General features: G+C 48.8%; 1 protein-coding gene across 3 annotated transcripts in view; it reads right to left on the bottom strand.

Moving 5' to 3' along the window:
• The window catches only part of Pecam1 (platelet and endothelial cell adhesion molecule 1), a 75631-nt gene that overhangs the window by 10333 nt on the left and 44221 nt on the right, over positions 1-21077 (bottom strand). For 2 of the 3 annotated variants that reach the window (XM_045158476.1, XM_045158477.1), the window contains exons 10-14: positions 20605-20632; positions 19278-19351; positions 17988-18041; positions 14609-14671; positions 7962-8018 (exon numbers count right to left, since the gene is read on the bottom strand). In XM_045158476.1, coding sequence (XP_045014411.1) covers positions 7962-8018; positions 14609-14671; positions 17988-18041; positions 19278-19351; positions 20605-20632 — 276 coding nt within the window. The remainder of the gene's footprint in view (positions 1-7961; positions 8019-14608; positions 14672-17987; positions 18042-19277; positions 19352-20604; positions 20633-21077) is intronic. The other variant, XM_045158478.1, reaches the window with a different exon arrangement.

Raw genomic sequence — 21077 nt, 5'->3', positions numbered from 1 at the left:
CTGAAATGTACTCTGTGGTCTCACACTGGCCTCGAGCTCATAACGATCCTCCTACCTCTGCTTCCCAAGTGATGGGATTAAAGGCTGCACCACCACACCTGGCCAATTCCTTACTTTAAAAAGTTTGGAGGCTGGGCATGGTGGCATACACCTTTAATACCAGCACTAGGGAGGGCAGAGATAGGAGGATCACTATGGGTTTGAGGCCAGCCTGAGACTACACAGTGAGTTCCAAGTCACTCTGGGCTAGAGTGAGACCCTGCCTTTAAAAAGCAACAACAAAATAAATAAGTAAATAAATAAATTTTTTAAAAATTTAAAAGTTTGGGGTTGGAGACATGGCTTAGGGGTTAAGACGTTTGCCTGCAAAGCCAAGTGATCCCGGTTCGACTCTCCAGGACCCATGTAAGCCAGATGCACAAGGGGACATGCACCTGGAGTTCATTTGCAGTGGCTGGAGGCCCTGGTGCGGCCATTCTCTCTCTCTCTCTCTCTCTCAAATAAATAAATAAAATATATTTTTAAAAAATTAAAGTTGGGTTCTAGGGAGCTGGGGAGATGTCTCAGCAATTAAAAGCACTTGCTTGCAAAACCTGCTGGTCCACATGTCTGGAGTTGGTTTGCAGTAGAAAGAGACCCTGGTGTACCTATTCTTTATCCTTCAAATTAAAAAAATGGTTCTAAAATGGATGGATCTGGAAAAGATGATACTAAGTGAGGTAACCCAGGCTTAGAAAGTCAAACACATGTTCCCTCCTATATTACAATCCTGGCTTTGAATGTTTAGATTTGTGTACGAGTTAGAGTAAATAAAAGCCGTAGTAGAGCTAGGAAGAGCTTATGAGGAGGGGAGGGGGTAGTAACTATGTAAACAGGAGCAGATTACTAGGGTGGCAAGATCTAAGTGGAGTCAGGGGTAGAGGATGGAAAAGAGTGGGGCGTGGGAAAAGGGTTATTAAAAGAAGTTTGGGGGCTGGAGAGATGGCTTAGCTGTTAAGATGCTGCCTGCAAAGCCTGAGGACCCAGGTTCTATTCCTAAGGACCCACATAAGCTAGATGCCCAAGGTGGCACATGCATCTGGAGTTCGTTTGCAGCGGTTGGAGGCCCTGGTGTGCCCATTCTCTCTTACTCTATCTGTCTTTCTCTCTATCTCTCTCTCACACAAATAAATAAATATTAATAAAATATTTTTTAAGTGTTTGGTTCTTTCCAGGATTTTGCTGTTTTAAATAATGCTGCCAGTAGCCATGGCGGGAATAACGTCCATAATCGTTTCTGTTTATCTGTCCATTCCCAAGTGCAGAGTCAGCTGAACAGGATGTATAGACATGGCCAAGATTCCTTGGAATAGATGGCCAAGCCACCCGAAGGGCTAGGGGCCACCACACTTCCCTATCCTTCTTGCCAGAATGTGAGCTGTTCCTGGTTGCTCCTGCCAGGACAACAGCGTAGAGAACGGTTTGCTGCTTTACACAGGGCCAGACCTTCACCCAGCCCAGAGAATCTAAAAGGTGAGTGGCCCCTAGGTTGGGATGGATTCACCCATTTCTGAGAAAGGCCCCATTTGGTATTGGGGATAGCCTGCTGCTACTAAAAATGGTGGAGTCTCTGTAAAGTATGGTAGCCCACACCTTTAATCCCAGCAATGGGGAGGCCGAGGTAGGAGTATTGCCATGAGTTCAAGGACAGCCTGGACTACAGAGTGAGTTTCAGGTCAACCAGAACTAGAGTGAGACCCTGCCTCAAAAAAAAAAAAAAAAAAAAGTGGGGCTAGAAAGATGGTTTAGCAGTTAAGGTGCTTGCCTGAGAAGGCTAAGGACATAGGTTTCCCTCCACTCCCATGTAAGCTAGATGTACAAGGTAGTGCATGCATCTGGAGTTTGCAGTGGCTGAAGGCCCTGGTGCGCCCATTCTCTCTACCTGTCCCTTTCTCTCTCTCTCAAATAAATAAGTAAATAAAATATTTTACCCAGGCATGGTGGCACATGCCTTTAATCCCAGCACTTGGGAGGCAGGCGTAGGAGGTTCACTGTAAGTTCAAGGCCAGCCTGAGACTACGCAGTGAATGAATCCCAGGTCAGCCTGGGCTAGAGCAAGACACTACCTCAAAGAAGCAAAACCAAAAATAAATTTTAAAAAAAGAATTAAAAAAATATTTTTAAGTGGTGAAGTTTATGGTGAGGGGGCCAAGGCCCCTCCCCCAGGCCTACCTCACTGAGGGAGGCACTCTTCCTAGAGCACTCTTTAGTTCACACCCAACCTTAAGCTCAAATCCAGTCCTTTCTGGACCTTGGCTAACATCAAGGCCCATCTGCTACAAGAGCCACAATCCTTCTGTTTCTCTAATCTGAAAATATCCCCCTAACTCAGGTGCGGTGGCTTGTGGAGAACTGACCAGAGTTCTAGGTTAGCCTGAGAAACATCATGTGACTTTGCCTCAAAAAAACCAACAACGAGGCTGGGGAGATGGCTTAGCGGTTAAGCCGTCTGCCTGCAAAGCCAAAGGTCCTGGCGCACCCATTCTCTTTCTTTCTGTGTGTGTGTGTGTGTGTGTGTGTGTGTGTGTGTGTGTGTGTGTGCGCGCGCGTGCCTACCTCTTTTCCTCTCTCAAATAAATAAATAAATAAAAATTTAAAAAAACAATGCCAGCACTCGGGAGGCAGAGGTAGGAGTATCACTGTGAGCTCGAGGTCACCCTGCGACTACATAGTGAACAAACAAAAAAATTCTGTCCCTCAAGCCCTTCTCCCCTTCTGACCTTCTCTTGTGCCCCCTCTAGAGGGAACAAGCTGCCAGTCCCTACAGGAACCCTCTTCTGTCCTGGCTGGGCCAGAATTACATGGCCTTGGGCAAAGTCACTGGAGTCTGGGTGTCAGCCTCCACACCCTGAGGGAGGCAGGTCACGGGCAACACCTCCAGCCCCAAAGATCTGATGCTCTCACCACCCCCTCCCCCACAGCCCCCCACAGTGTAGCCAGACACAAGCCTCGAGGATGTTTCCTAAAGCAAAGTATCCACCCTGCTGACAACCCTGGTGGAAACAGAGTCCTTGTCAGCTTAGAGATTTCCTTTTTGGGGTGGCGGGGGGGGGGGCTTTCCAAGGTTGAGTCTCACTCTAGCTCAGGCTGACCTGGAACTCACTATGAAGTCTCGGTCTCAGGGTGGCCTTGAACTCACAGTGATCCTCCTACCTCTCCCGAGTGCTGGGATTAAAGGCATGCGCCATCACGCCCGGCAGCTTAGAGATTTTCTTTCCTCTCTGGTGTTGGAACAACTGCCACAAAAATATAGTTCAGCGGTAACATACACTTTTTTTTTTTTACACAAGATAATTTTTTTTCCCTACCATCTTGCATGCTGAGGGAGGAAACACCACCCTAGGGAGCAGGTTGGCAGCGCCGGCTGGCTCGGGGCCATGCAGGATGGGTGGGAGCCCAGTCTTAAGTGCTCCTCTTTTTCTCTAGCAAGGACTTGGCCTAGGGGCCTCCTTTTCTTTTTTTATATTTTTGATCTTTAACATAGAAATGACCAATTTATTGCTCATAGCTCTAGATGAAGGCACTAGCAAAGTGGGCTGACTAGGGAGGACCCACCCTTGCATTACACATAGCACTTTCTTGCCGAAGGGGCCTCTTGGGCTTCAGATTATTTGATTTTATTTATTTATTTATTTATTTAGAGATAAAGTCTTACTAGGTGACTCAGGTGTGAGCCACACAGTGCCTTGTTTGGGATCTTTCTTGAAGACCGTTTCTGTCACAGGTATCGCAGTGCGGTCGCCTTTGGTGTCCAAGGAGGCAGGGGCTACGGTGAGGACTAGGGGTTCCTGCCCCCTGAAGAAACATCCTGGGCTGGGCATGGTGAAATATACTTGCAATCCCAGCCCTCAGGTCTCTGAGGCAGGAGGATAGTGAGTTTAAGGGCAGCCTAAAACAGAAAGAGAAGGGAGGGGAAGGGAAAAGGGAGAGGAGGGGAAAGGAGGGAAGGAAAGACTGAAAGTTTGAATTCCAGGCAGGGAGAAAGTAGAGTGAGGGGTGAGTGAGGGTGCCCATCTGACTGACGGCCAGGACCTTGGTTTCTCCTCCAGGTCAGAGGTATGTGTGAAAAGTGCCCAGCTGAGCTGGTCCAAATTCACAGACAGAAGAGCACGGCAGCGCCAGGAGCTAGGAGGGCGGGGAGGGCATAGTTACTGGATAGCGGTTTGGAAAGATGAGGCTGTGGAGCTGGGTGGGGAGGGGGATGGCTGCCCCACAGTGCGACTTCATGAACTAACTGCACACTTGAACATACTTAAAATGCTGCCCTGTGTGTATTTTACAACAATGAACGAAAAGGAGCTAAGCAAAGAGTCCAAAGCCAAGACTGGAAAGACCCGGTGCACATGGCCTTTAATCCCAGTGCTCGGGAGGCAGAGGTAGGAGGATGGCTGAGAGTTCAAGGCCACCCTGAGACTCCATAGTGACTTCCAGATCAGCCTGAGCTAGAGTGAGACCCTACCTCGGAAAACCAAATAAATAAATAAAACAAAATGAAAAATAAACAAAAATGCAAAGACCAGGAGCCTCCCCTGGCCTGTGAGCTGCCCCACGGGGAACTCTTGTCTCCTTGGCGCGGCTCAAAGTCTCTCCAGGGCCCGGCCCTGGGGCTGCTCTTTGGAAGCAGGCCTGCCCGTGCCCTTTTATTATCTAGAGGAGTGGCTTTCCTTTGTGTCACACAGGGGAAAGGAGGTTTAAGAGCCAGAACAATGCCCTGTGAGCCGTGTCCCAGAATAGCCAGCGCTGGAGTGCCACCATGGAAGACAGCGATGGACGAGAGAAAGGACTATCAGCTGACCGCACTGGGAAGTTAGTAAGGGTACAGATCCTTCAACCTACCGAATCCGAAATTCAGGGCCGGGTACACTAAGTAATCTGATCTTTGTTTTTATTACAGTCTGTACTATCTGGGTGTGTATGCATGTGTGGAAGACGCCCAAGCGATGGTCCCAGTCTCCCACTTCATTTTGAGGCAGACCGTCTTGTTGCTCACCACCACTAACGCCAGGCTAGCTGGCCTGTGAACGTCCTGGATTCTCCTGACTCTACCTCCCATGGTGCCATAGGAAGGTTGGGATTACAGACACTCGCTATTGCATCTAGCTTTTTATTTTTTCCCCCCATATGGGTTCTGGGGATTCAAACTCAGGTTCTCTTGCTTGTGTGATAAGTGCTGTACCTACTGAGCCATTTCCCCAGATCTCACAATCTGGGTTTTTAATAATATATATTAAATTTTTATTTATGAGAGAGAGAAAGATGGAGAAAGACAGAGAGAGAGAGAATGAGAATGGGCACAACAGGGCCTCTAGCTGCTACAAAAGAACTCAGGAAACAGGCACCACCTTGTGCATCTGGCTTATGTGAGTCCTGGGGAGTTGAACCTGGATCCTGTGACTTTGCAGCCAAGTGTCTTAACCACTAAGCCATCTCTCCAGCACGCCCCTGCCCCACACAATCTGGGTCTTAACAAATGCTGAGAACCATAACCCTAGATTCCAGCTCATCCCCTCACTTCACAGAGGTGAGAGGATCCTGGAAAGCTGATGTCCCCCAGGCAGATGTAGGAAATGTCCTGCTCTGTGGCTTTTTTGGGGCCACCCAGGTCACACAAGGATGTTACTTCTAAGGTAGACAGAGCTGGGTGCTCCAGTGGAGCTGGTGGTGTCTGGAACTCACACGAAGGAACACAATCAGTGGAGGCACATGCAACCAACTGGTGTGGCCACACAGGGAGGAAAAAAAAAAGGAAGGCTCTGAAGAGCAGCACTGGCCTGCAGTGTCTCTGGGTTCCGTCACTGTGGGACCAGGACATGGTGCTTAACCCCTGGGCTCACTCCCTGCCTGTATAGTAGAAATAATAACTGTGCCAGCATTGATCCTATGATGAGCTTGAAGATTAAGTGAGATCTGAGGTCTCATGCACACATTGCCAATAATGTGAGCTATCACTGGGAGAGAGGAGGAAGGGACCCTCCAAATCCAAAGGGAATTAAATTACATAAAAAAAATAATATGAAACAAAAGAGATAGGCAGTCTAGCTGGGTGTGGCATTACTTATCTGTAATTCTGGCACTAGGGACATGGGGATCAGGAGTTCAAGGTCATTCTTGGCTATACAGCAAATGTGAGACCTAGGTTACACACTCTGAGATAGGAGAGAGGGAGGGGAGAGACAAACAGTGAGAGACAGACACAGACAGTAAGAGACAGAGAGACACAGAGAAACTCTGTGTGTGTGTGTGAGAGAGAGAGAGGGAAAGATATATATAGAGAGAGGGAACATATCTGTAGAAATGGGATAATAATGTTTATAGTCTCTTTTATATGTTCCTGAACTCCATTCACTAAATTTGCTGTCATGGGGGATTTTTATCTGAGCCTCCTTTTTCCTTCAATGTTCTATTATAATTATTTTTATATTACTAGCCATGTATAAACAATGGTACTGTGTATCTTCCTTTAATGTGTCCTAAAGTATTTCTGTAAAATATTTGGTAGCATTCACTAGTGAATAATATGTACCTGGCTGGCTTTTCTTTGTAGAAAGTTATGTCTGTTTTCTATCTACTATGGGTATTATTTTCTCCATTAAAAATTGCTCAAAAAAATAAAAGAAAAACTAAGATAATAGTAAGGATAGTAATAAAAAAAAAAAGAAATGGGATAATCCCAGACCGGAGCAACGGAGCTGCTAAAGAATGGAGAATTATGAACGAGGAGATGACTTATGAGGATGTGTGAGCTCTGGGGAACGCTTAGAGGGATATGAAGGTTGAAGGAAAAAGAAGCCAGAGCGGGTACGTGATCAGGGGCTGAGAGCTGTGGCTCCCCACCACCCACCCCGGGCAGAGAGCGAGGAGCCCTGATTTGGAGTGAGAAGTGGAGGAGGAGTACATAGATGGCTTTTGTTAGGGAAGTCCTGGGGAGCTGGAGAGTGAAGTTCTGAAGATGGATGGATGTCTGCCCATACTAAATTGGCAAGAAGGAAGAGAAGGGGCTGCAGGCTTCTCCCCCTGAGCAGCAGAAAGGGAAACCCCTTGGCTTCTGAGGATGAAGCCCCTGGGTGAGGTGAAGTGCTGCAGGCCCCAAAGGGAATCATAGCTCATATAAATTTTGGGGCTTTTTAAAAAAATTAATATTTCATTTATTTATTTGAGAGAGATAGACAGAAAGAGAGTGAGTATGGGAACTCCTGGTCCTCACCCTCCTCCTCCCGAGTGCTGGAATTACAAGCATGTGCCACCATACCTGGCAGCTTATTACTTCTTTCCAAATTCATAGTTCTTTGTTGAGATGTTGTAGGCTCCAAGGTCTAACCACCCTTGAGAGTTGCTCATCACTGAGGTTTTTCTTGTGCAATATAGCCTACGTGTGTTAATAAATCCAATGGACTTATATCCCTTGTTGGCCTGTCTTGATCTAACTTGCAAGGCCTCAGGTAGGAAGACAGACAAATACAAAATCTTTCTCACTTCCTACACATCTTTGGGAGCCACACTAGGGGAGCCTAGACAACTGTGAAAGCGCCCCTTAGTGGTGGCAGGCTCAGGTGAAATGGCTATGAGCTGGCTTCCTGCCGCAGAAGCTCAACGGCCTCCATAGTCCATCAGCTCCCTTCCTCAAACCAATGGTAGTGTGTCTCGGTGGTCAGGAATATGCAGCCTGGCTTCTGAAGGAGCTGGTTCTTAGGGGCTGGACACTGTGTGAGCTTGAGCAAGTGTCTTAACCTGTTTGTGCCTCAGTATTCCTAAGTGTTATAAGGAAAGTCAGAAATATGTAAGAAGTAGTACTCAAGGGTGTTTTTTTGTTTGTTTTGTTTTTGCTCCTCCGTTCCCTGCCCACCATACCAAGTGTCCCCATCAGTGATTATAGGGGGCACCTTCCACCCTCCCCCGTGGGAATTCAGGGGCCCCTCACTCACTAGGGCCGACTTTCCGGATCTCACTGTACACCGTCTCTGTGCCCTTCTTTCCCAGAGCTGGAAAAGGGACCAGGCACAGGTCAGTAGCTGACTGTAGACCCCAGGCCAGCCCATTGCCGCACCCACCCCACGCCAGCAGCGCCCACCCACACCCCGAAGCCATGTCGCTTCCCAACCTCAGAAGATCGGGTCTAAGCAGCAGCCCTCCCGGACTGGACGCAGGAGGTCAGCAGACCACTGGGCAAGCAGGGCTACCCGCACACAGCTCCAGCCCAGAAGAGCCAAGGCAGGGCGCTCCGCAGAGGTCTCAGGTCCCCAGCTTGGTAGCCCTATTTTCTTTATTTCCCCCCCGCCACCGGCACCCTGTGCCAGCTGTCAGCCAGGCTCTTCCCAGAAGGGCTGGTCACAGCTTCCCAACACTCGAGAGCTTCGGGCCCAGGATTTGGAATCGGCTCTCAGAGTCTTGAGTTGGAGCACAACAGGAGCGGTGGCCATGAGGACCTGGTGGCACAAGGACCACCTGCAGCTGGAGCTGGCTGGGCAGCTGTGCTCACTGCCAACACTTGGGCTCAATGACCGTGTAGTCAAGAATGACCCTGAACTCCTGATCCTCCCGCCTCTGCCTCCCCAGTGTGGGAATACAGGCATGCACCACAGTACCCAGTTATATTGATACTACCTTTTCAATTTGTTTTTTTTGTTTTTGTTTTTGAGGTAGGGTCTCACTGTAGCCCAGGCTGACCTGGAATTTGCTATAGAGTCTCAGGGTGGCCTCGAGCTCACAGCAATCCTTCTACCTCTGCCTCCCGAGTGCTGGGATTAAAGGCGTGCGCCACCACGCCCGGCTCACATTGGTATTTTTTAAGAGCTCCTTGAGGGACTGTAATGCGGAGCCATGGTCATGACTCTCTGAGCTAGACCCTGTCAGAACAGCAGACAAGAGGACAGACCCAGGGTGTGGACTTATACCTAGAGTTGACTGGTGTGGGCTTGGGTGACCATGACCTGTTCATTGCACCTTGACGTGCCCACCCAAGATGTCTACACACACAGACACACACTGCGTGCACACACTGTACATCCAGACATGCATCCACGTAAACACACACTGTGCACAGCATCCACACTCATGCAAGCAAGGGCACACCCACACATGCGCACAACCCCCGAGAAGCAGGGTGGAACTTGGACATGCCTCAGGCGCCGCCTGCCTGCAGAAAGACCAACTAGTGTCCTCATGGGAAGGAGCCTGATGAGGGAGTCGGGAGCCAGCGCCCTCTTCTAACACGTGGAGAAGGAGACCCACAGGCTGAGAGGCTCCGGCCACCCCCATCAGTACCACATGGGCACCCTCATGGTAGATGGCATGGGCACGGCATGGACACTAACTCTACCAAGACACCCTCTGCTCACTGCACCCCAGGGCTATTCCTCCTCCTCTGCCCTCCCTGACAGCTCCACTGCCGCCACCGTCCTTCTGCCCCGCAGCTCCAGGACCCTAACCAGCTTCACACCTGCACTCGCGTGCACACACCTCGCACACCCGTTACCCACCCTGATCTGTGCCCTGGGCAAGTTACGTGGGCTCCTGTTCTCCCATAGCACTTTGGAGGCATTTGCCCACGATGCATTGACCTTTTTTTGTTTCCACAACTGTCTCCCCTGGCGGGCCTTGGCACCCCTTATTCTCGGTCTCTGCTCTGCCTCCCAAGGGCATGTGCCATGGTTTGGTGTAATGGGCATACTAAGAGTGTTGATGAGCTGGGGATGTGGCTCAGTGGTAAAGCGTTCTCTTAGCATGTCCCAGGCTCTGGGTTCCACGCCCAGCCCAAACAAACAAGGTGCTAAGGATGATGCTGTGATAAGTACCACAGGATGACTTCCCGCTCTCTCTCTGCCCTGCTCTCACCACAGAGCGAGAGGAAGGCCGGTCAGTCAAGCTGGGGGGAGGAGGACCTGGACACCTTGTTGTGGGGGCAGGGTTGGGGTTTTCTTTGAGGTAGGGTTTCACCTTAGCCCAGGCTGACCTGGAACTCACTGTAGTTCCAGGCTGGTCTTGAACTCACAGCCTCCCAAGTGCTGGGATTGAAGGCATGTACCACCACACCCTGCTTATGGACCTCTTATGAACGCCACTTTTCCTAGGCACATAGGGGTGGCCAGGAGACTTCCCTGTTCTCTTTGGGGACACTGGAACATTCTGGACCTAAACAACCAAACTTGACTCTGTGTCATCTCATGAGTCCTACTGCCAGCAAGGGGTGGTTTCTAGTTCTAGGCTGAGTTGCTTTCTGCTGCTGCCCCTGGCTGTGCCCAACACAGTAGGGCTGGAGGGTGGCGATGGGTCACTGTCTCCTCTTCCCCTCTGTCTCCATAGCAGCAGCTGCCTGCTGATGACTAAGCCAGGCCAGCAGGCTGTTTGTCTCTGCTGTCAGAGGTGTTTCCGGACGGGGCTCTATTTTTTGGCTTCTGTTTTTCTCTGTGCTAACAGAGAAAGAGATGGCTTCAACGTCATGGGGATTTCCCAGAAATTAGCCTTGGAGCAAACATATAGTAAACCAGCATTTAATGAGTTCCTTCCTAGTCCTTCTCCACACACCCCCCCATGACCACTTGGTCAGCTGCCAGCTAGGGTTAGAGCTGGACATAGTCCCTATTGCCTCTTCCAACAGTAGAGAAAGAGAAGCCTTGAGAATGGGGACTGAGCTGGCCAATTCCAAGTCAAGTTTATTCATCATTGGCCTTGAACCATGCCTGGGAGAGGGCAAGGGGCCAACATCAGAGGCTCAGGCCTGACTTCCCTCTGTCCCTTAGCAAAAAGGAGGCTCATGTAAGAATACTCCACTTGAGTCTTCTAGAAGTTCCCCATTGCCACCCAAGTGACTCTCAGTCCACCTTTATGCAAGTTGGAAAATGTGACCAACTGGTTTGGTTGCCCCGTATATACAAGTTCTGTATGGGTACAGAACTCGGCAAGGAAAACCTGCTCGCCCCACCCCATTCTGAGTCCCCATGCCACCTCTTCCCTTCAGTCCCGCCTCACCTTCACACAAGCAAAAGAACACCAGCTGCTGCTAACATGGAGACAGCCCCAAAGGGAAGCAAAATGGACTCTTTCCTTCTTCCCCGTTCAGACTCCCAGGCACCAGGCCTAGCTCTTAGGGTTCTACAAACCACATCCCAGCACAGGCAGCGTGGATTGGAAGCCTGAAGCCAGAGCCTGGGATGACAGGGAATGTCCAGACAGAAGACAGTAATTCAGTCCCCCGTGTTTGCTGGCATCGGGTTGTGATGTCTTCAGGGGTACTCAGTGGAACGTGGCAGGTGAAGAACAGAGAGGATAGGATTTTCCAGTTTCATGCAAAATCCATGAGCGGCACATGTGTGCATGTCCCTGTGGAGGCTGAAAGTTCATGTTGAGCATCTTCCTCAATTGCTCCACCTTACTCTTTTTGAGACAGGGTGTCTGACGGGGCTTAGAGCTCACCAATTTAGCTATACTAGCTGGCCGGCCAGCCCTATGGATTCTCCCATCTGTGCCTCCACAGTCCTGGGATTCCAGATATGTCCCACCACACCCAGCCTTTATGTGGGTACTGGGGATCTGAACTCAGGTCCTCATGCTTGAGTGGCAAGCACTTTACTGACTAAGCCATGTCCCCAGCCTCCACCCCAACTTTTCTTTTCAAAGTAGGTTCTCACTCCAGCCCAGGCTAACCTGGAATTCACTACGTAGTCCCAGGGTGGCTTCGAACTCATGGCAATCCTCCTTATCTTGGCCTCTCAAATTCTGGGATTAAAGGCATGCACCACTGTGTCCAACAGAGTGAGTAAGAGAGAATGGGCATACCAGGGCCTCTGGCCACTGCAAAGGATTCCAGATGCATGTGCCACTTTGGACAGCTGGCTTTACACACATACCAGGGAATTGAACTTGGGTTGTTGGGCTTTACAGGCAAGTACCTTAATTGCTGTGTCATCTCTCCAGCCTCCAACTTATTATTCTGCTCTCATGCTATTTTTTTCCCCTTTTCTCTAACCTGACACCCTCTTAGGAAAAAGAAAGTTATTACCTGTGGGCCCATACATAGTGATGGAGGGGTGTGCCAAGCCCAGGCTGGACCAGGAAAAGCTAGCAGGGCACCTCTGTAGTCATCTCATCCATCGTAGCCCACCCAAGCTTACCACCAACCACCAGAATCTGCACCCTCTGAGGGTCTCACAAGCATCTCGATCAAATCCAGCCTAGGCAAAGAGGATCTCACCATGCCCGTGTTCCTCCCACCCATCCATAGAAACACATCCAGCAAGAAATACACAGGGGGCTGGAGAGACAGCTCAGCAGTTAAGGCGCTTGCCTGCAAAGCCTAAGGACTCATGTTCAACTCTCCAGGTCCCACATAAGCCAGACGCACAGTGACATAAGCACGCAAGGTCGCACGTGCACACAAGGGGGCTCATGCATCTGCAGTCCCATTGCAATGGCTGTAGCCCTCCCACACCAATTCTTTCTCGCTCTCCCTCTCACACACATTTTTAAAAAAGGAAGTCTGTTGGGTTTGCCTCAAAAAAGAAATACATAAGAATTCTGTCGTCGTCCCCCCGCCCCCCGCCGTGCTGACTATTAAATAGATGCCAGGTACTATAGCTCTGCTCCAAAGTTCTCACCTCTTCTTGCCTGGTGATAACTTACTGGTCTCGGCTGCCACTCTTACCCCAACCTCACCCCGGCTCGAAACATTTCCATGCTGGCCTTGAGGAGCTTATGCTGGGTTGCTTGTTCTTAATTTGTGTATGTGTCCAGTCACGTACGTGAGTGAGGCATGCGTGTGCCTGGGTGCAAATGCTACGGTCAGAGGCCAACGTGAGGTACCAGTCCTCACCTTCCACCTTGTTTGGGACACAGCCTCTGGTCCTTTGCTGTGTACATCAGACTAGCTGGCCTGGGGGCTTTGGGGTTCTCTGCCACGAGTGTGCTGGGGTCACAGACGGCGCTTTACGTGGCTTCCGGGATCCAAACTCAGGCTGTTGCACTGGCACAGCAAGCGCCTGTGCCAACTGCGCCATCTCCCCAGCCCCAGACAACCTTTTCTCCAGAAGGAACTTGGCACTGGCTATTTCCCTGCAGATTTCCTTCCGGACTGCTGAAGAGCTGAGCTCTGAGCCCATTCGCACTGCTCGTCCTCTTCCTGGGGTCTCATAGCCCCCCCTTTTGGAGTTGCTCCCTTCTTTGTACCCTTCAGATTAAAAACAGTCGTCAGAGGCTTTGGACTGCCCAGAAAAGACTAAAGAAGGTATCTCCTTTCATGCCTCACTGTACCCCCTTCTGCTCCTTCCCAGAACTTACAATCACCTGATGCTACTTTTGGCTTCAGGCTGTCCTTCCGTGAGGGAGGGAGCCATCTGTGCCCCTGCTTCTTGGGCAGCTGCTAGGTCCTCTTGTGCCTTCATCAGTTTTTTTTTTGTTTTTTTTTTTAATCCCAATGAGCCAATCCTCTTCTCAAAAAGTAGAGGAAGAGAACTTCAAGCCTGCATATCCCCCCCCCCCCCCCGCCGCCACCTCAGGTTCAGTCGGGACTTGAAGCAGAATGTAACGTGTAGCTATACCCATCAGGTGCCTCCGGCGCATACCCCCGCGGGGTTCTTCAGATCAGAGACCATGGGCAAGGGGCCAGTGGTATGGCACATAGCCACGGAGCTGTACTGGACATGTCGTCTGGTCACGAGAGTTGTGTGCACCCACCTGCTAACGTGGCACGCACAAGCAACCATGCTTAGCAAGAGAAGAAGGAAGGACTCCAGGGAACCCCAATCATGCAGGGAGAGGTGGCTGCAGGACCCCGTTACCACAAACTCGAGCTAAGGACGCAGCAGGCCCACCCTGGAACACCTCCCAGGCAGCCTTAGCCAGAGTGGGAAGGGAGAGGGACACGCATCCCAAGGCGCTCCCAGCAGGCCCGAGGGCTTGGGGTGGCAGTGTCCTGTGCGGATGCTGGAGCCTGCAGTGAGCTAAGATGGAGGACGGCTGTTTCCTGGTGCCAAACGCTTCTGCGATCCATGTTTGGGTGTCTGCCGAAACATGCTCCCTCTGCCTCGGTCTCCCAGCGTGGGGCCAGAGACAAGAACTTACAGGCAGCTTGCCCTTGAGGGAACCACACCCCCAAACCCAAAAGGCAAGACATAGAGCCGACGCCATTGCTCACACTGAGAGGGCCTCTGCTTTCACGTCTCCCCCCCCCACGTCTAAAGAGCGAAGCCCTCCTTATCCTTAACGTGCATCCCCTTGGTACCTGCCCTGTCTGCTCAAACAACTGTTCTAGGACTACACGGTATCTGGGCAGGTGCCTTCTGGGACAGCCAAACACCCAGGGGCGAGGCTGTTCCCAGAGTCTCTTCCAGAGAAACAAACTGCTCCGCTCTTAGTCAATGCTTGGCACCTACTGAACACTCAGCGTACATTAACATTATCAGCACAATCATGACTAGCGACTGGTGACATTTTACAGCTCTGGCTTTAGGCCTGTCCAGTAGGTCTTACTCACCACCTTCCATCCAAGAGACCATTCACACAAGGCATTACCACCACCACTGGACATCTAACCCCTTAGAACATAGCATGGGGGTGACTCACTGGATGGGGTGCTTACCTTGGTGGGGCTCCACTAAAGATACTTCTACTTCTGTGTACTCCACATCCACACTGAGAGGGTCTGTTCAAAGGAACCACAGTATCCCAGGTTTAGATCACATGTCCTCTGGGCATGTCAGGCCACATTGAGAGATGGCTTAGCGGTTAAGGCACTTGTCTACAAAGTCAAAGGACCCAGGTTCAATTTTCCAGGACCCACGTAAGCCAGATGCACAAGGTGGCGCATGAGTCTGGAGTTCGTTTGTAGTGGCTGGAGGCCCTGGCACGCCCATTCTCTCTCTCTCAAATAAATAAAATTTTGAGGGGGCTGGAGGGATGGCTTAGTGGTTAAGGCATTTGCCTGCAAAGCCAAAGGACCCAGGTTCGATTCCCCAGGACTCATGAAAGCCAGATGCACAAGGTGGCGCATGAGTGTGGAGTTCGTTTACAGTGGCTAGAGGCCCTGGCATGTCCATTCTCTTTCTCTGTCTCTCTGTCTGTCTCTCTATGACTCTCTCAAATAAATGAAACTTTAAAAAAGATAAGTACTTTTTTTAAAAAAAGATTTTATTCCAATTAGCCCTACACTGACCTGGGTGACAGAGAGCCTGGCTACCTCTCTGACTCTCTTGTTCCTCAGCTATGGATGGACCCTCTTGCACACACTCTAGTTTTTACAGGAAAAGGACTTGAAACCAGTCAATTGAGGCAGAAAACAGGCCAGCATCGACCCCAACAGTTAACTTCTGCTCAGTCTCAAGGACATGGGAAAAGAATTTCAGGAAGTGTGGAATGGGGGTCACCAGCCTCAACGTACTCTCAGAGGATGTGGCATAAAAGGAAATGAAATCACTCAGAGTACTAAGGAGAAATCTAGGAACTTCAGTTTGTCTTTGCTGGGCATGCCACATCTTGAATCCCAGCAGTTGGGAAGCAAGGGCAGGAGGATCTACGTGAGTTTGAGGTCACCCTGAGACTCCATAGTGAATTCCAGGTCAGCCTGGGCTAGAGTGAAACCCTACCTCAAAGAGCAAAAAAAAAAAAAAAAAAAAGAAAAAAAAAATTAAGCTAATCTTCAATGCAGATGATGCTGATGATGCATTATTATTACATTTTGTTTCTTAAGACAGGGTCTTATGTAGACCAGGCTGGTCTTGAACTCCTGATCCTTCTACCTTCACCTCCAAATGCTAGGATTTCAGGTGTGTGCCATCACACCCAGCATTATTTTGTTTTGTTTTTCTTTATAAAAAAAAATATTTTGTTTATTTGAGAGAGAGAGAGAGGAAGAGGCAGAGAGAAAGAGAGAATGGGTATGCCAGGGACTCCAGCCACTGCAAAGGAACTCCAGATACATGAGCCCACTTGTACATCTGGCTTACGTGGGTCCTGGGGACTCGAACCAGGGTCCTTAGGTTTTGCAGACAAACGCCATAACTGCTAAGCTATTTCCCCAGCCCCATTATTTTGTTTGTAAAGCCCTAAACAATCAGGGGTTCTTTTTAAAAATATTTATTTCTTTATTTGCAAGGAGAGAGTGAGTGTGTGGGCAGGCCAGAGCCTCCAGCCACTGTAAACAAACTCCAGATGTATGTGCCATTTTTTATTTATTTTTTATTTTTTTTGCATCTGGCTTTATGTGAGTACTGGGGCACCAAACCCAGGTTGTTAGACTTTGCAGGCAAGCACCTTGACCGCTGAGCAATCCCTCCAGCCCCACGGGCTCTTCTATGTGAGCGGATCTATGTGTGTGCACGTGTGTGCAGGTGAACATGCACCTGTATGTGGAGGCCAGAGGTCAGCATCAAGAGTCTTCACCCGTCACTCTCCATCTTAGTTATTTATTTATTTTTGAGACAAGGCCTCTCACTGACGCTGGCACTCACCTGCATGGCAGGACTTTCTAGTCGGCAAGCCCGGGATCCTCCTCCTGCCCCCCCCGCCCCCCCCCCCCCGTGCTGTGATTAAGCCTGAAGCCTGACGTTGCACGTGGGTGTTGATGCTTGTGTGGCCAGTAAGTGCTTTATCCACTGGGCCATATCCCTGGTCCCTCAGAGGTCCTTACAAGTGACAAAAACAGACTGTACAGTAAACAGACTTTACAGACAGGCTTTTCCAGAACACTTTCATATTGTTGGGAGTGTTGCCTTCCCCAATGGCAGCCTTGGAATAGAAGGGAATTCTGCAAAATGATTTAAACTAATCCCTCAGAGATCTGGGCTGAAGCAAGCTGTCTATTGTCAATTGCTTTATTTATTTATGAGAGTGTGGGGGGGGGCATGTCAGGCCCTCTTGCTATTGCAAATTAACTCCATTTTCTGTGACTGGATTTACATGGGTACTGGAGAATTGAACCCAGGCAATCAGGCTTTGCCAGCAAGCACCTTTACCCACTGAGCAATCTCCCCAGCCCTGTTAATTGTCTTTAAAATCCCCCACCTTAATTATCCAAGAGAAGCATCCTCCCACATCACTCAGTAGCACTCTCAATCAGGAAGTTGCTTTTTTAGGTCTCCCTGGCCATTTTCTACTTGGTCTTAGGTTACATTCTCATTCCAGATGCTGAATAGTGTCTTTGGAGACTGTGCCCAGTCATCTACATTTTATAATCAGCCAGTTATAAGGCCACTAAGAGAGGTGGGAAATTATCCAGCTATCTTAGAGTTTTTGTTTTATTTGATGTTATTTTTATTTGCAAGCAGAGATGGGGAGAAAAAATGGGTGTTCCTGGACCTCTTGCCATTGTAAATGAATTACAGACACATGCAACACTTTGTGCTTCTGACCTTATGTGGGTACTAGAGAACTGAACCTGGGCCACCAGGCTTTGCAAGCAAGTGCTTTTAACCACTGAGCCATCTCTCCCACTCCCACCTTAGAGTTCTAGTTTTCTTTTCCTATGAACCTTTTGTTTTGTTTGTTTTGCTTTGTTTTTGAGGTAGGGTCTCACTCTAGCCCAGGCTTACCTGGAATTCACTATGTAGTCTCAGGGTGGCCTCGAACTCACGGCGATCTTCCTACCTCTGCCTCCAGAATGCTGGGATTAAAGGTGTGTACCACCAGGCCCAGCTTTCCTATAAACCTTGTTTTTTTTTTTTTAATTTTTTATTTTTATTTATTTATTTGAGAGTGACAGACACAGAGAGAAAGACAGATAGAGGGAGAGAGAAAGAGACAGAGAGAGAATGGGCGCGCCAGGGCTCCCAGCCTCTGCAAACGAACTCCAGACGCGTGCGCCCCCTTGTGCATCTGGCTAACGTGGGACCTGGGGAACCGAGCCTCGAACCGGGGTCCTTAGGCTTCACAGGCAAGCGCTTAACCGCCAAGCCATCTCTCCAGCCCTAAACCTTGTTTTTTAATGTAAAAGTTTCTAATAGAACACTTAAATAGATAATTACCTTTCTTTTCATTTAGTGGTGTCTTTGCATGGTTTCCAACATCGTCATTATAACCTGGTTGAGAAATGACAATTAATTATTAGGATGAGTGACAATAGAAATTCTAATTTTCTATAACTTTGGGAAAATGTCAATGCCACTAAGGAGTATGATTTATTTAGTACAGATGACCAATAGCAGTGCCTCCTCTGGGCCCCTCCTTGGTCTCTCTGTGGGCCCCACCTGACCTATGCGTGGTCATTTCCTAACTCTGAGCAGGACTCTTACCTTTGTGTGGGTAGAATGTATGGCTAGGGCAAGGACACTTTTTGTTTGTGGAGTTCAAAATCATTCAATATGACCAAATTCACTAAAAATTATACTGCAAAGCTGGGCATGATGGCTCATGCCTATATTCCCACCACTCAGGAGGCTGAGGTAGGATCATTGGAGGATTATTGTAAGTTCAAGACCAGCCTGAACTACAGAGTCAGTTCCAGGTCAGTTTGAGCTACAGTGATACCCTGCCTCAAACAACAACTATAATAATAATAATAATAATAATAATAATAATAATAATAATATTCCCTACTGGGACTGATCTGAGTGGACATGAGAGCTTGGAGGAAGTATGCCTTCATTAGAATACTTTCCAAAAATACCTCTGCAGGGCTGGAGGGATAGCTTAGGGGTTAAGGTGTTTGCCTGTGAAGCCAAAAGACCCAGGTTCAATTCCCCAGGACCCACGTTAGCCAGATGCACAAGGAGGCGCATGCGTCTGGAGTTCGTTTGCAGTGGCTGGAGGCCCTGGTGCACCCATTCTCTCTCTCTCTTTCTCTTTCTCTCTCTCTCTCCCTTTCTCTGTCAAATAAATAAAATAAAATATTTTTTAAAATGCCTCTACAAGGAGCAAATTCATTCTGTTGGCTCTTCTTTAGAGCAAAGCAAAGCATGTGATCATTCCATCTGATAAGATGTTCTGCCAGTGATTGGCTGTGACGCCTGGTCTCTGAGGCCTTGCAAATGCACAGTGACTACACTTGGGCACCATTCAAAGCCTTTAAAGGAGCCCAAGCCATTAAGATTATCACGTTTTCATCCCAAAGGACTGAAAATTTATAAAAGCAAAATTAGAATAAAATGTCCTGCCTTTCCTTTTCAGTCCATTTTGTTTTGTTTTGCTTTGTTAGTTTACCCTCCAATGGCCAAGTAGATAAGAATCTTGGCTTGAAGCCAGGGTTTCCCTTCTGCCTTAACCCATCCACTTATAGTCAGTAACCTCTCGGCTACGCAAGGAGGCCTTGGCTGTACCGTAATGCCTGTTGGCTTCGATGTTGGACTCCGACTTCTTCTCATTGTTGGAGTTCAGAAGTGGTGCTGCTGGCCTTCAAAGGGGGGTGGGGAGGAAGACATTTATTTTCAGTGTACCCCAAACCAGCAAAACCAGTAAAGATGATCATGAGAAAGAAAGGAGAAGATTGGGATTGGGTACATGCTTGACAGGCTGGGATATGGGGATTTCCATGAGTCTTAGATTTAACCCCTCCCCCTCAAAAAAAGCCAAGTGTGGTGGTGCTTGTTTGTAATCCCAGCACTTTGGAAGTTGGTAAGTGGAGAAGGAAGGTACCTGGACCAGGAATTCAAGGCCAGCCTAGTCTACATAAGACCTTATCCCAAAGAGAAAGAGACAGAGACAGAGACAGAGAGAGAGAGAGAATAGTAAAGGGAGTAAAAATATTTTTTTAATTAAAGAACAACTCTATTTTTTCAGGTTCTTTTTAAAAGTAGGGTCTTACTCTAACACAGACTGCCCTAGAACTCACTATGTAGCCCAGGCTGGCCTCAAACTCATGGCCATACTTCTACCTCAGTGCTGGGATTAAAGGCATGTACTACCGTGTCTGGCAATGACAATTTTTTTTTGTTTGTTTGCTTTGGCTTTTCAAGGTAGGGTCTCACTCTAGCCCAGGCTGACCCAAATTTACTATGTAGTCGCAGGATGGCCTCGAACTCACGGTGATCCTCCTACCTCTGCCTCCTGAGTGCTGAGATTAAAGGCGTGCGCCACCACACCTGGCAACAACTCTATCTTTTCAAGTAAGTAAAACTAAATAAATAAACTCAGGGCTGGAGAGATGGCTTAGCGGTAAAGCACTTGCCTGTGGAGCCTAAGGACACCAGTTCAAGGCTCGATTCCCCAGGACCCACCTTAGCCAGATGCACAAGGGGCACATGCGCCCGGAGTTTGCTTGCAGGGGCTGGAAGCCCTGGCGTGCCCATTCTCTCTATCTACCTGCCTATTTCTGTATCTCTCTCTCTCTCTCTCTCTCTCAAATAAATAAATAAAAATAAAATATTTTTTAAATAAAATAAATAAATAAACTTGTCTCTACTAGCATTATAATTTTGTGAAGAAAAGATAATTTCACAAATAATAGTCTAGGATGGACAAGGTCTCAGAATAAGAGTCACTGCCTCCCGTTGGCAATCTTCCACCAAGACACGCTCACTACACACAAGGCCTTCACTTTTTTGAGTTTGCCAAGAACCTCCGCCAACTTCCTAAAGAGCAGCCTGTCCTTGCAGACAAATCAAGCCCCACCTGCAGAGCAGCCTCCCCTCTTACACACACACTGACCTGGACATCTCAACGGGCTGCTGCTTGGCTTTAAAAAGGAAAGAGAAAAATTAGGGTCAGCATAAGAACATCAGATAGTAAGTCTTTTTATCTGTCCTTAACTTACCTAAAGATACCCATAGAAAAGCAAAAAGAGAGCTGGGCGTAGTGGCGCATGCCTTTAATCCCAGCACTTGAGAGGCAGAGGTAGGAGGATTGCCAAGAAAACCAGATAATACTGACGCTAAGTAAAAAAAAAAAAAAAAAAAAAATTAATTAAAAAAAAAAAAGACAAGGGAGGGCTGGAGAGATGGCTTAGCGGTTGAGCACTTGCCTGTGAAGCCTAAGGACCCTGGTTTGAGGCTCGATTCCCCAGGACCCACGTTAGCCAGATGCACAAGGGGGCGCACGCATCTGGAGTTCCTTGGCAGTGGCTGGAGGCCCTGGCACGCCCGTTCTCTCCCTCCCTCCCTCCCTCTCTCTCTCTCTCTCTG

This window comes from Jaculus jaculus, chromosome 9, assembly GCF_020740685.1.
Source record: "Jaculus jaculus isolate mJacJac1 chromosome 9, mJacJac1.mat.Y.cur, whole genome shotgun sequence".
Lineage (NCBI taxonomy): Eukaryota > Metazoa > Chordata > Mammalia > Rodentia > Dipodidae > Jaculus > Jaculus jaculus.
The sequence above is the reverse complement of the archived record's forward strand: the minus strand, read 5'-3'. Positions and strand labels throughout refer to the sequence as shown.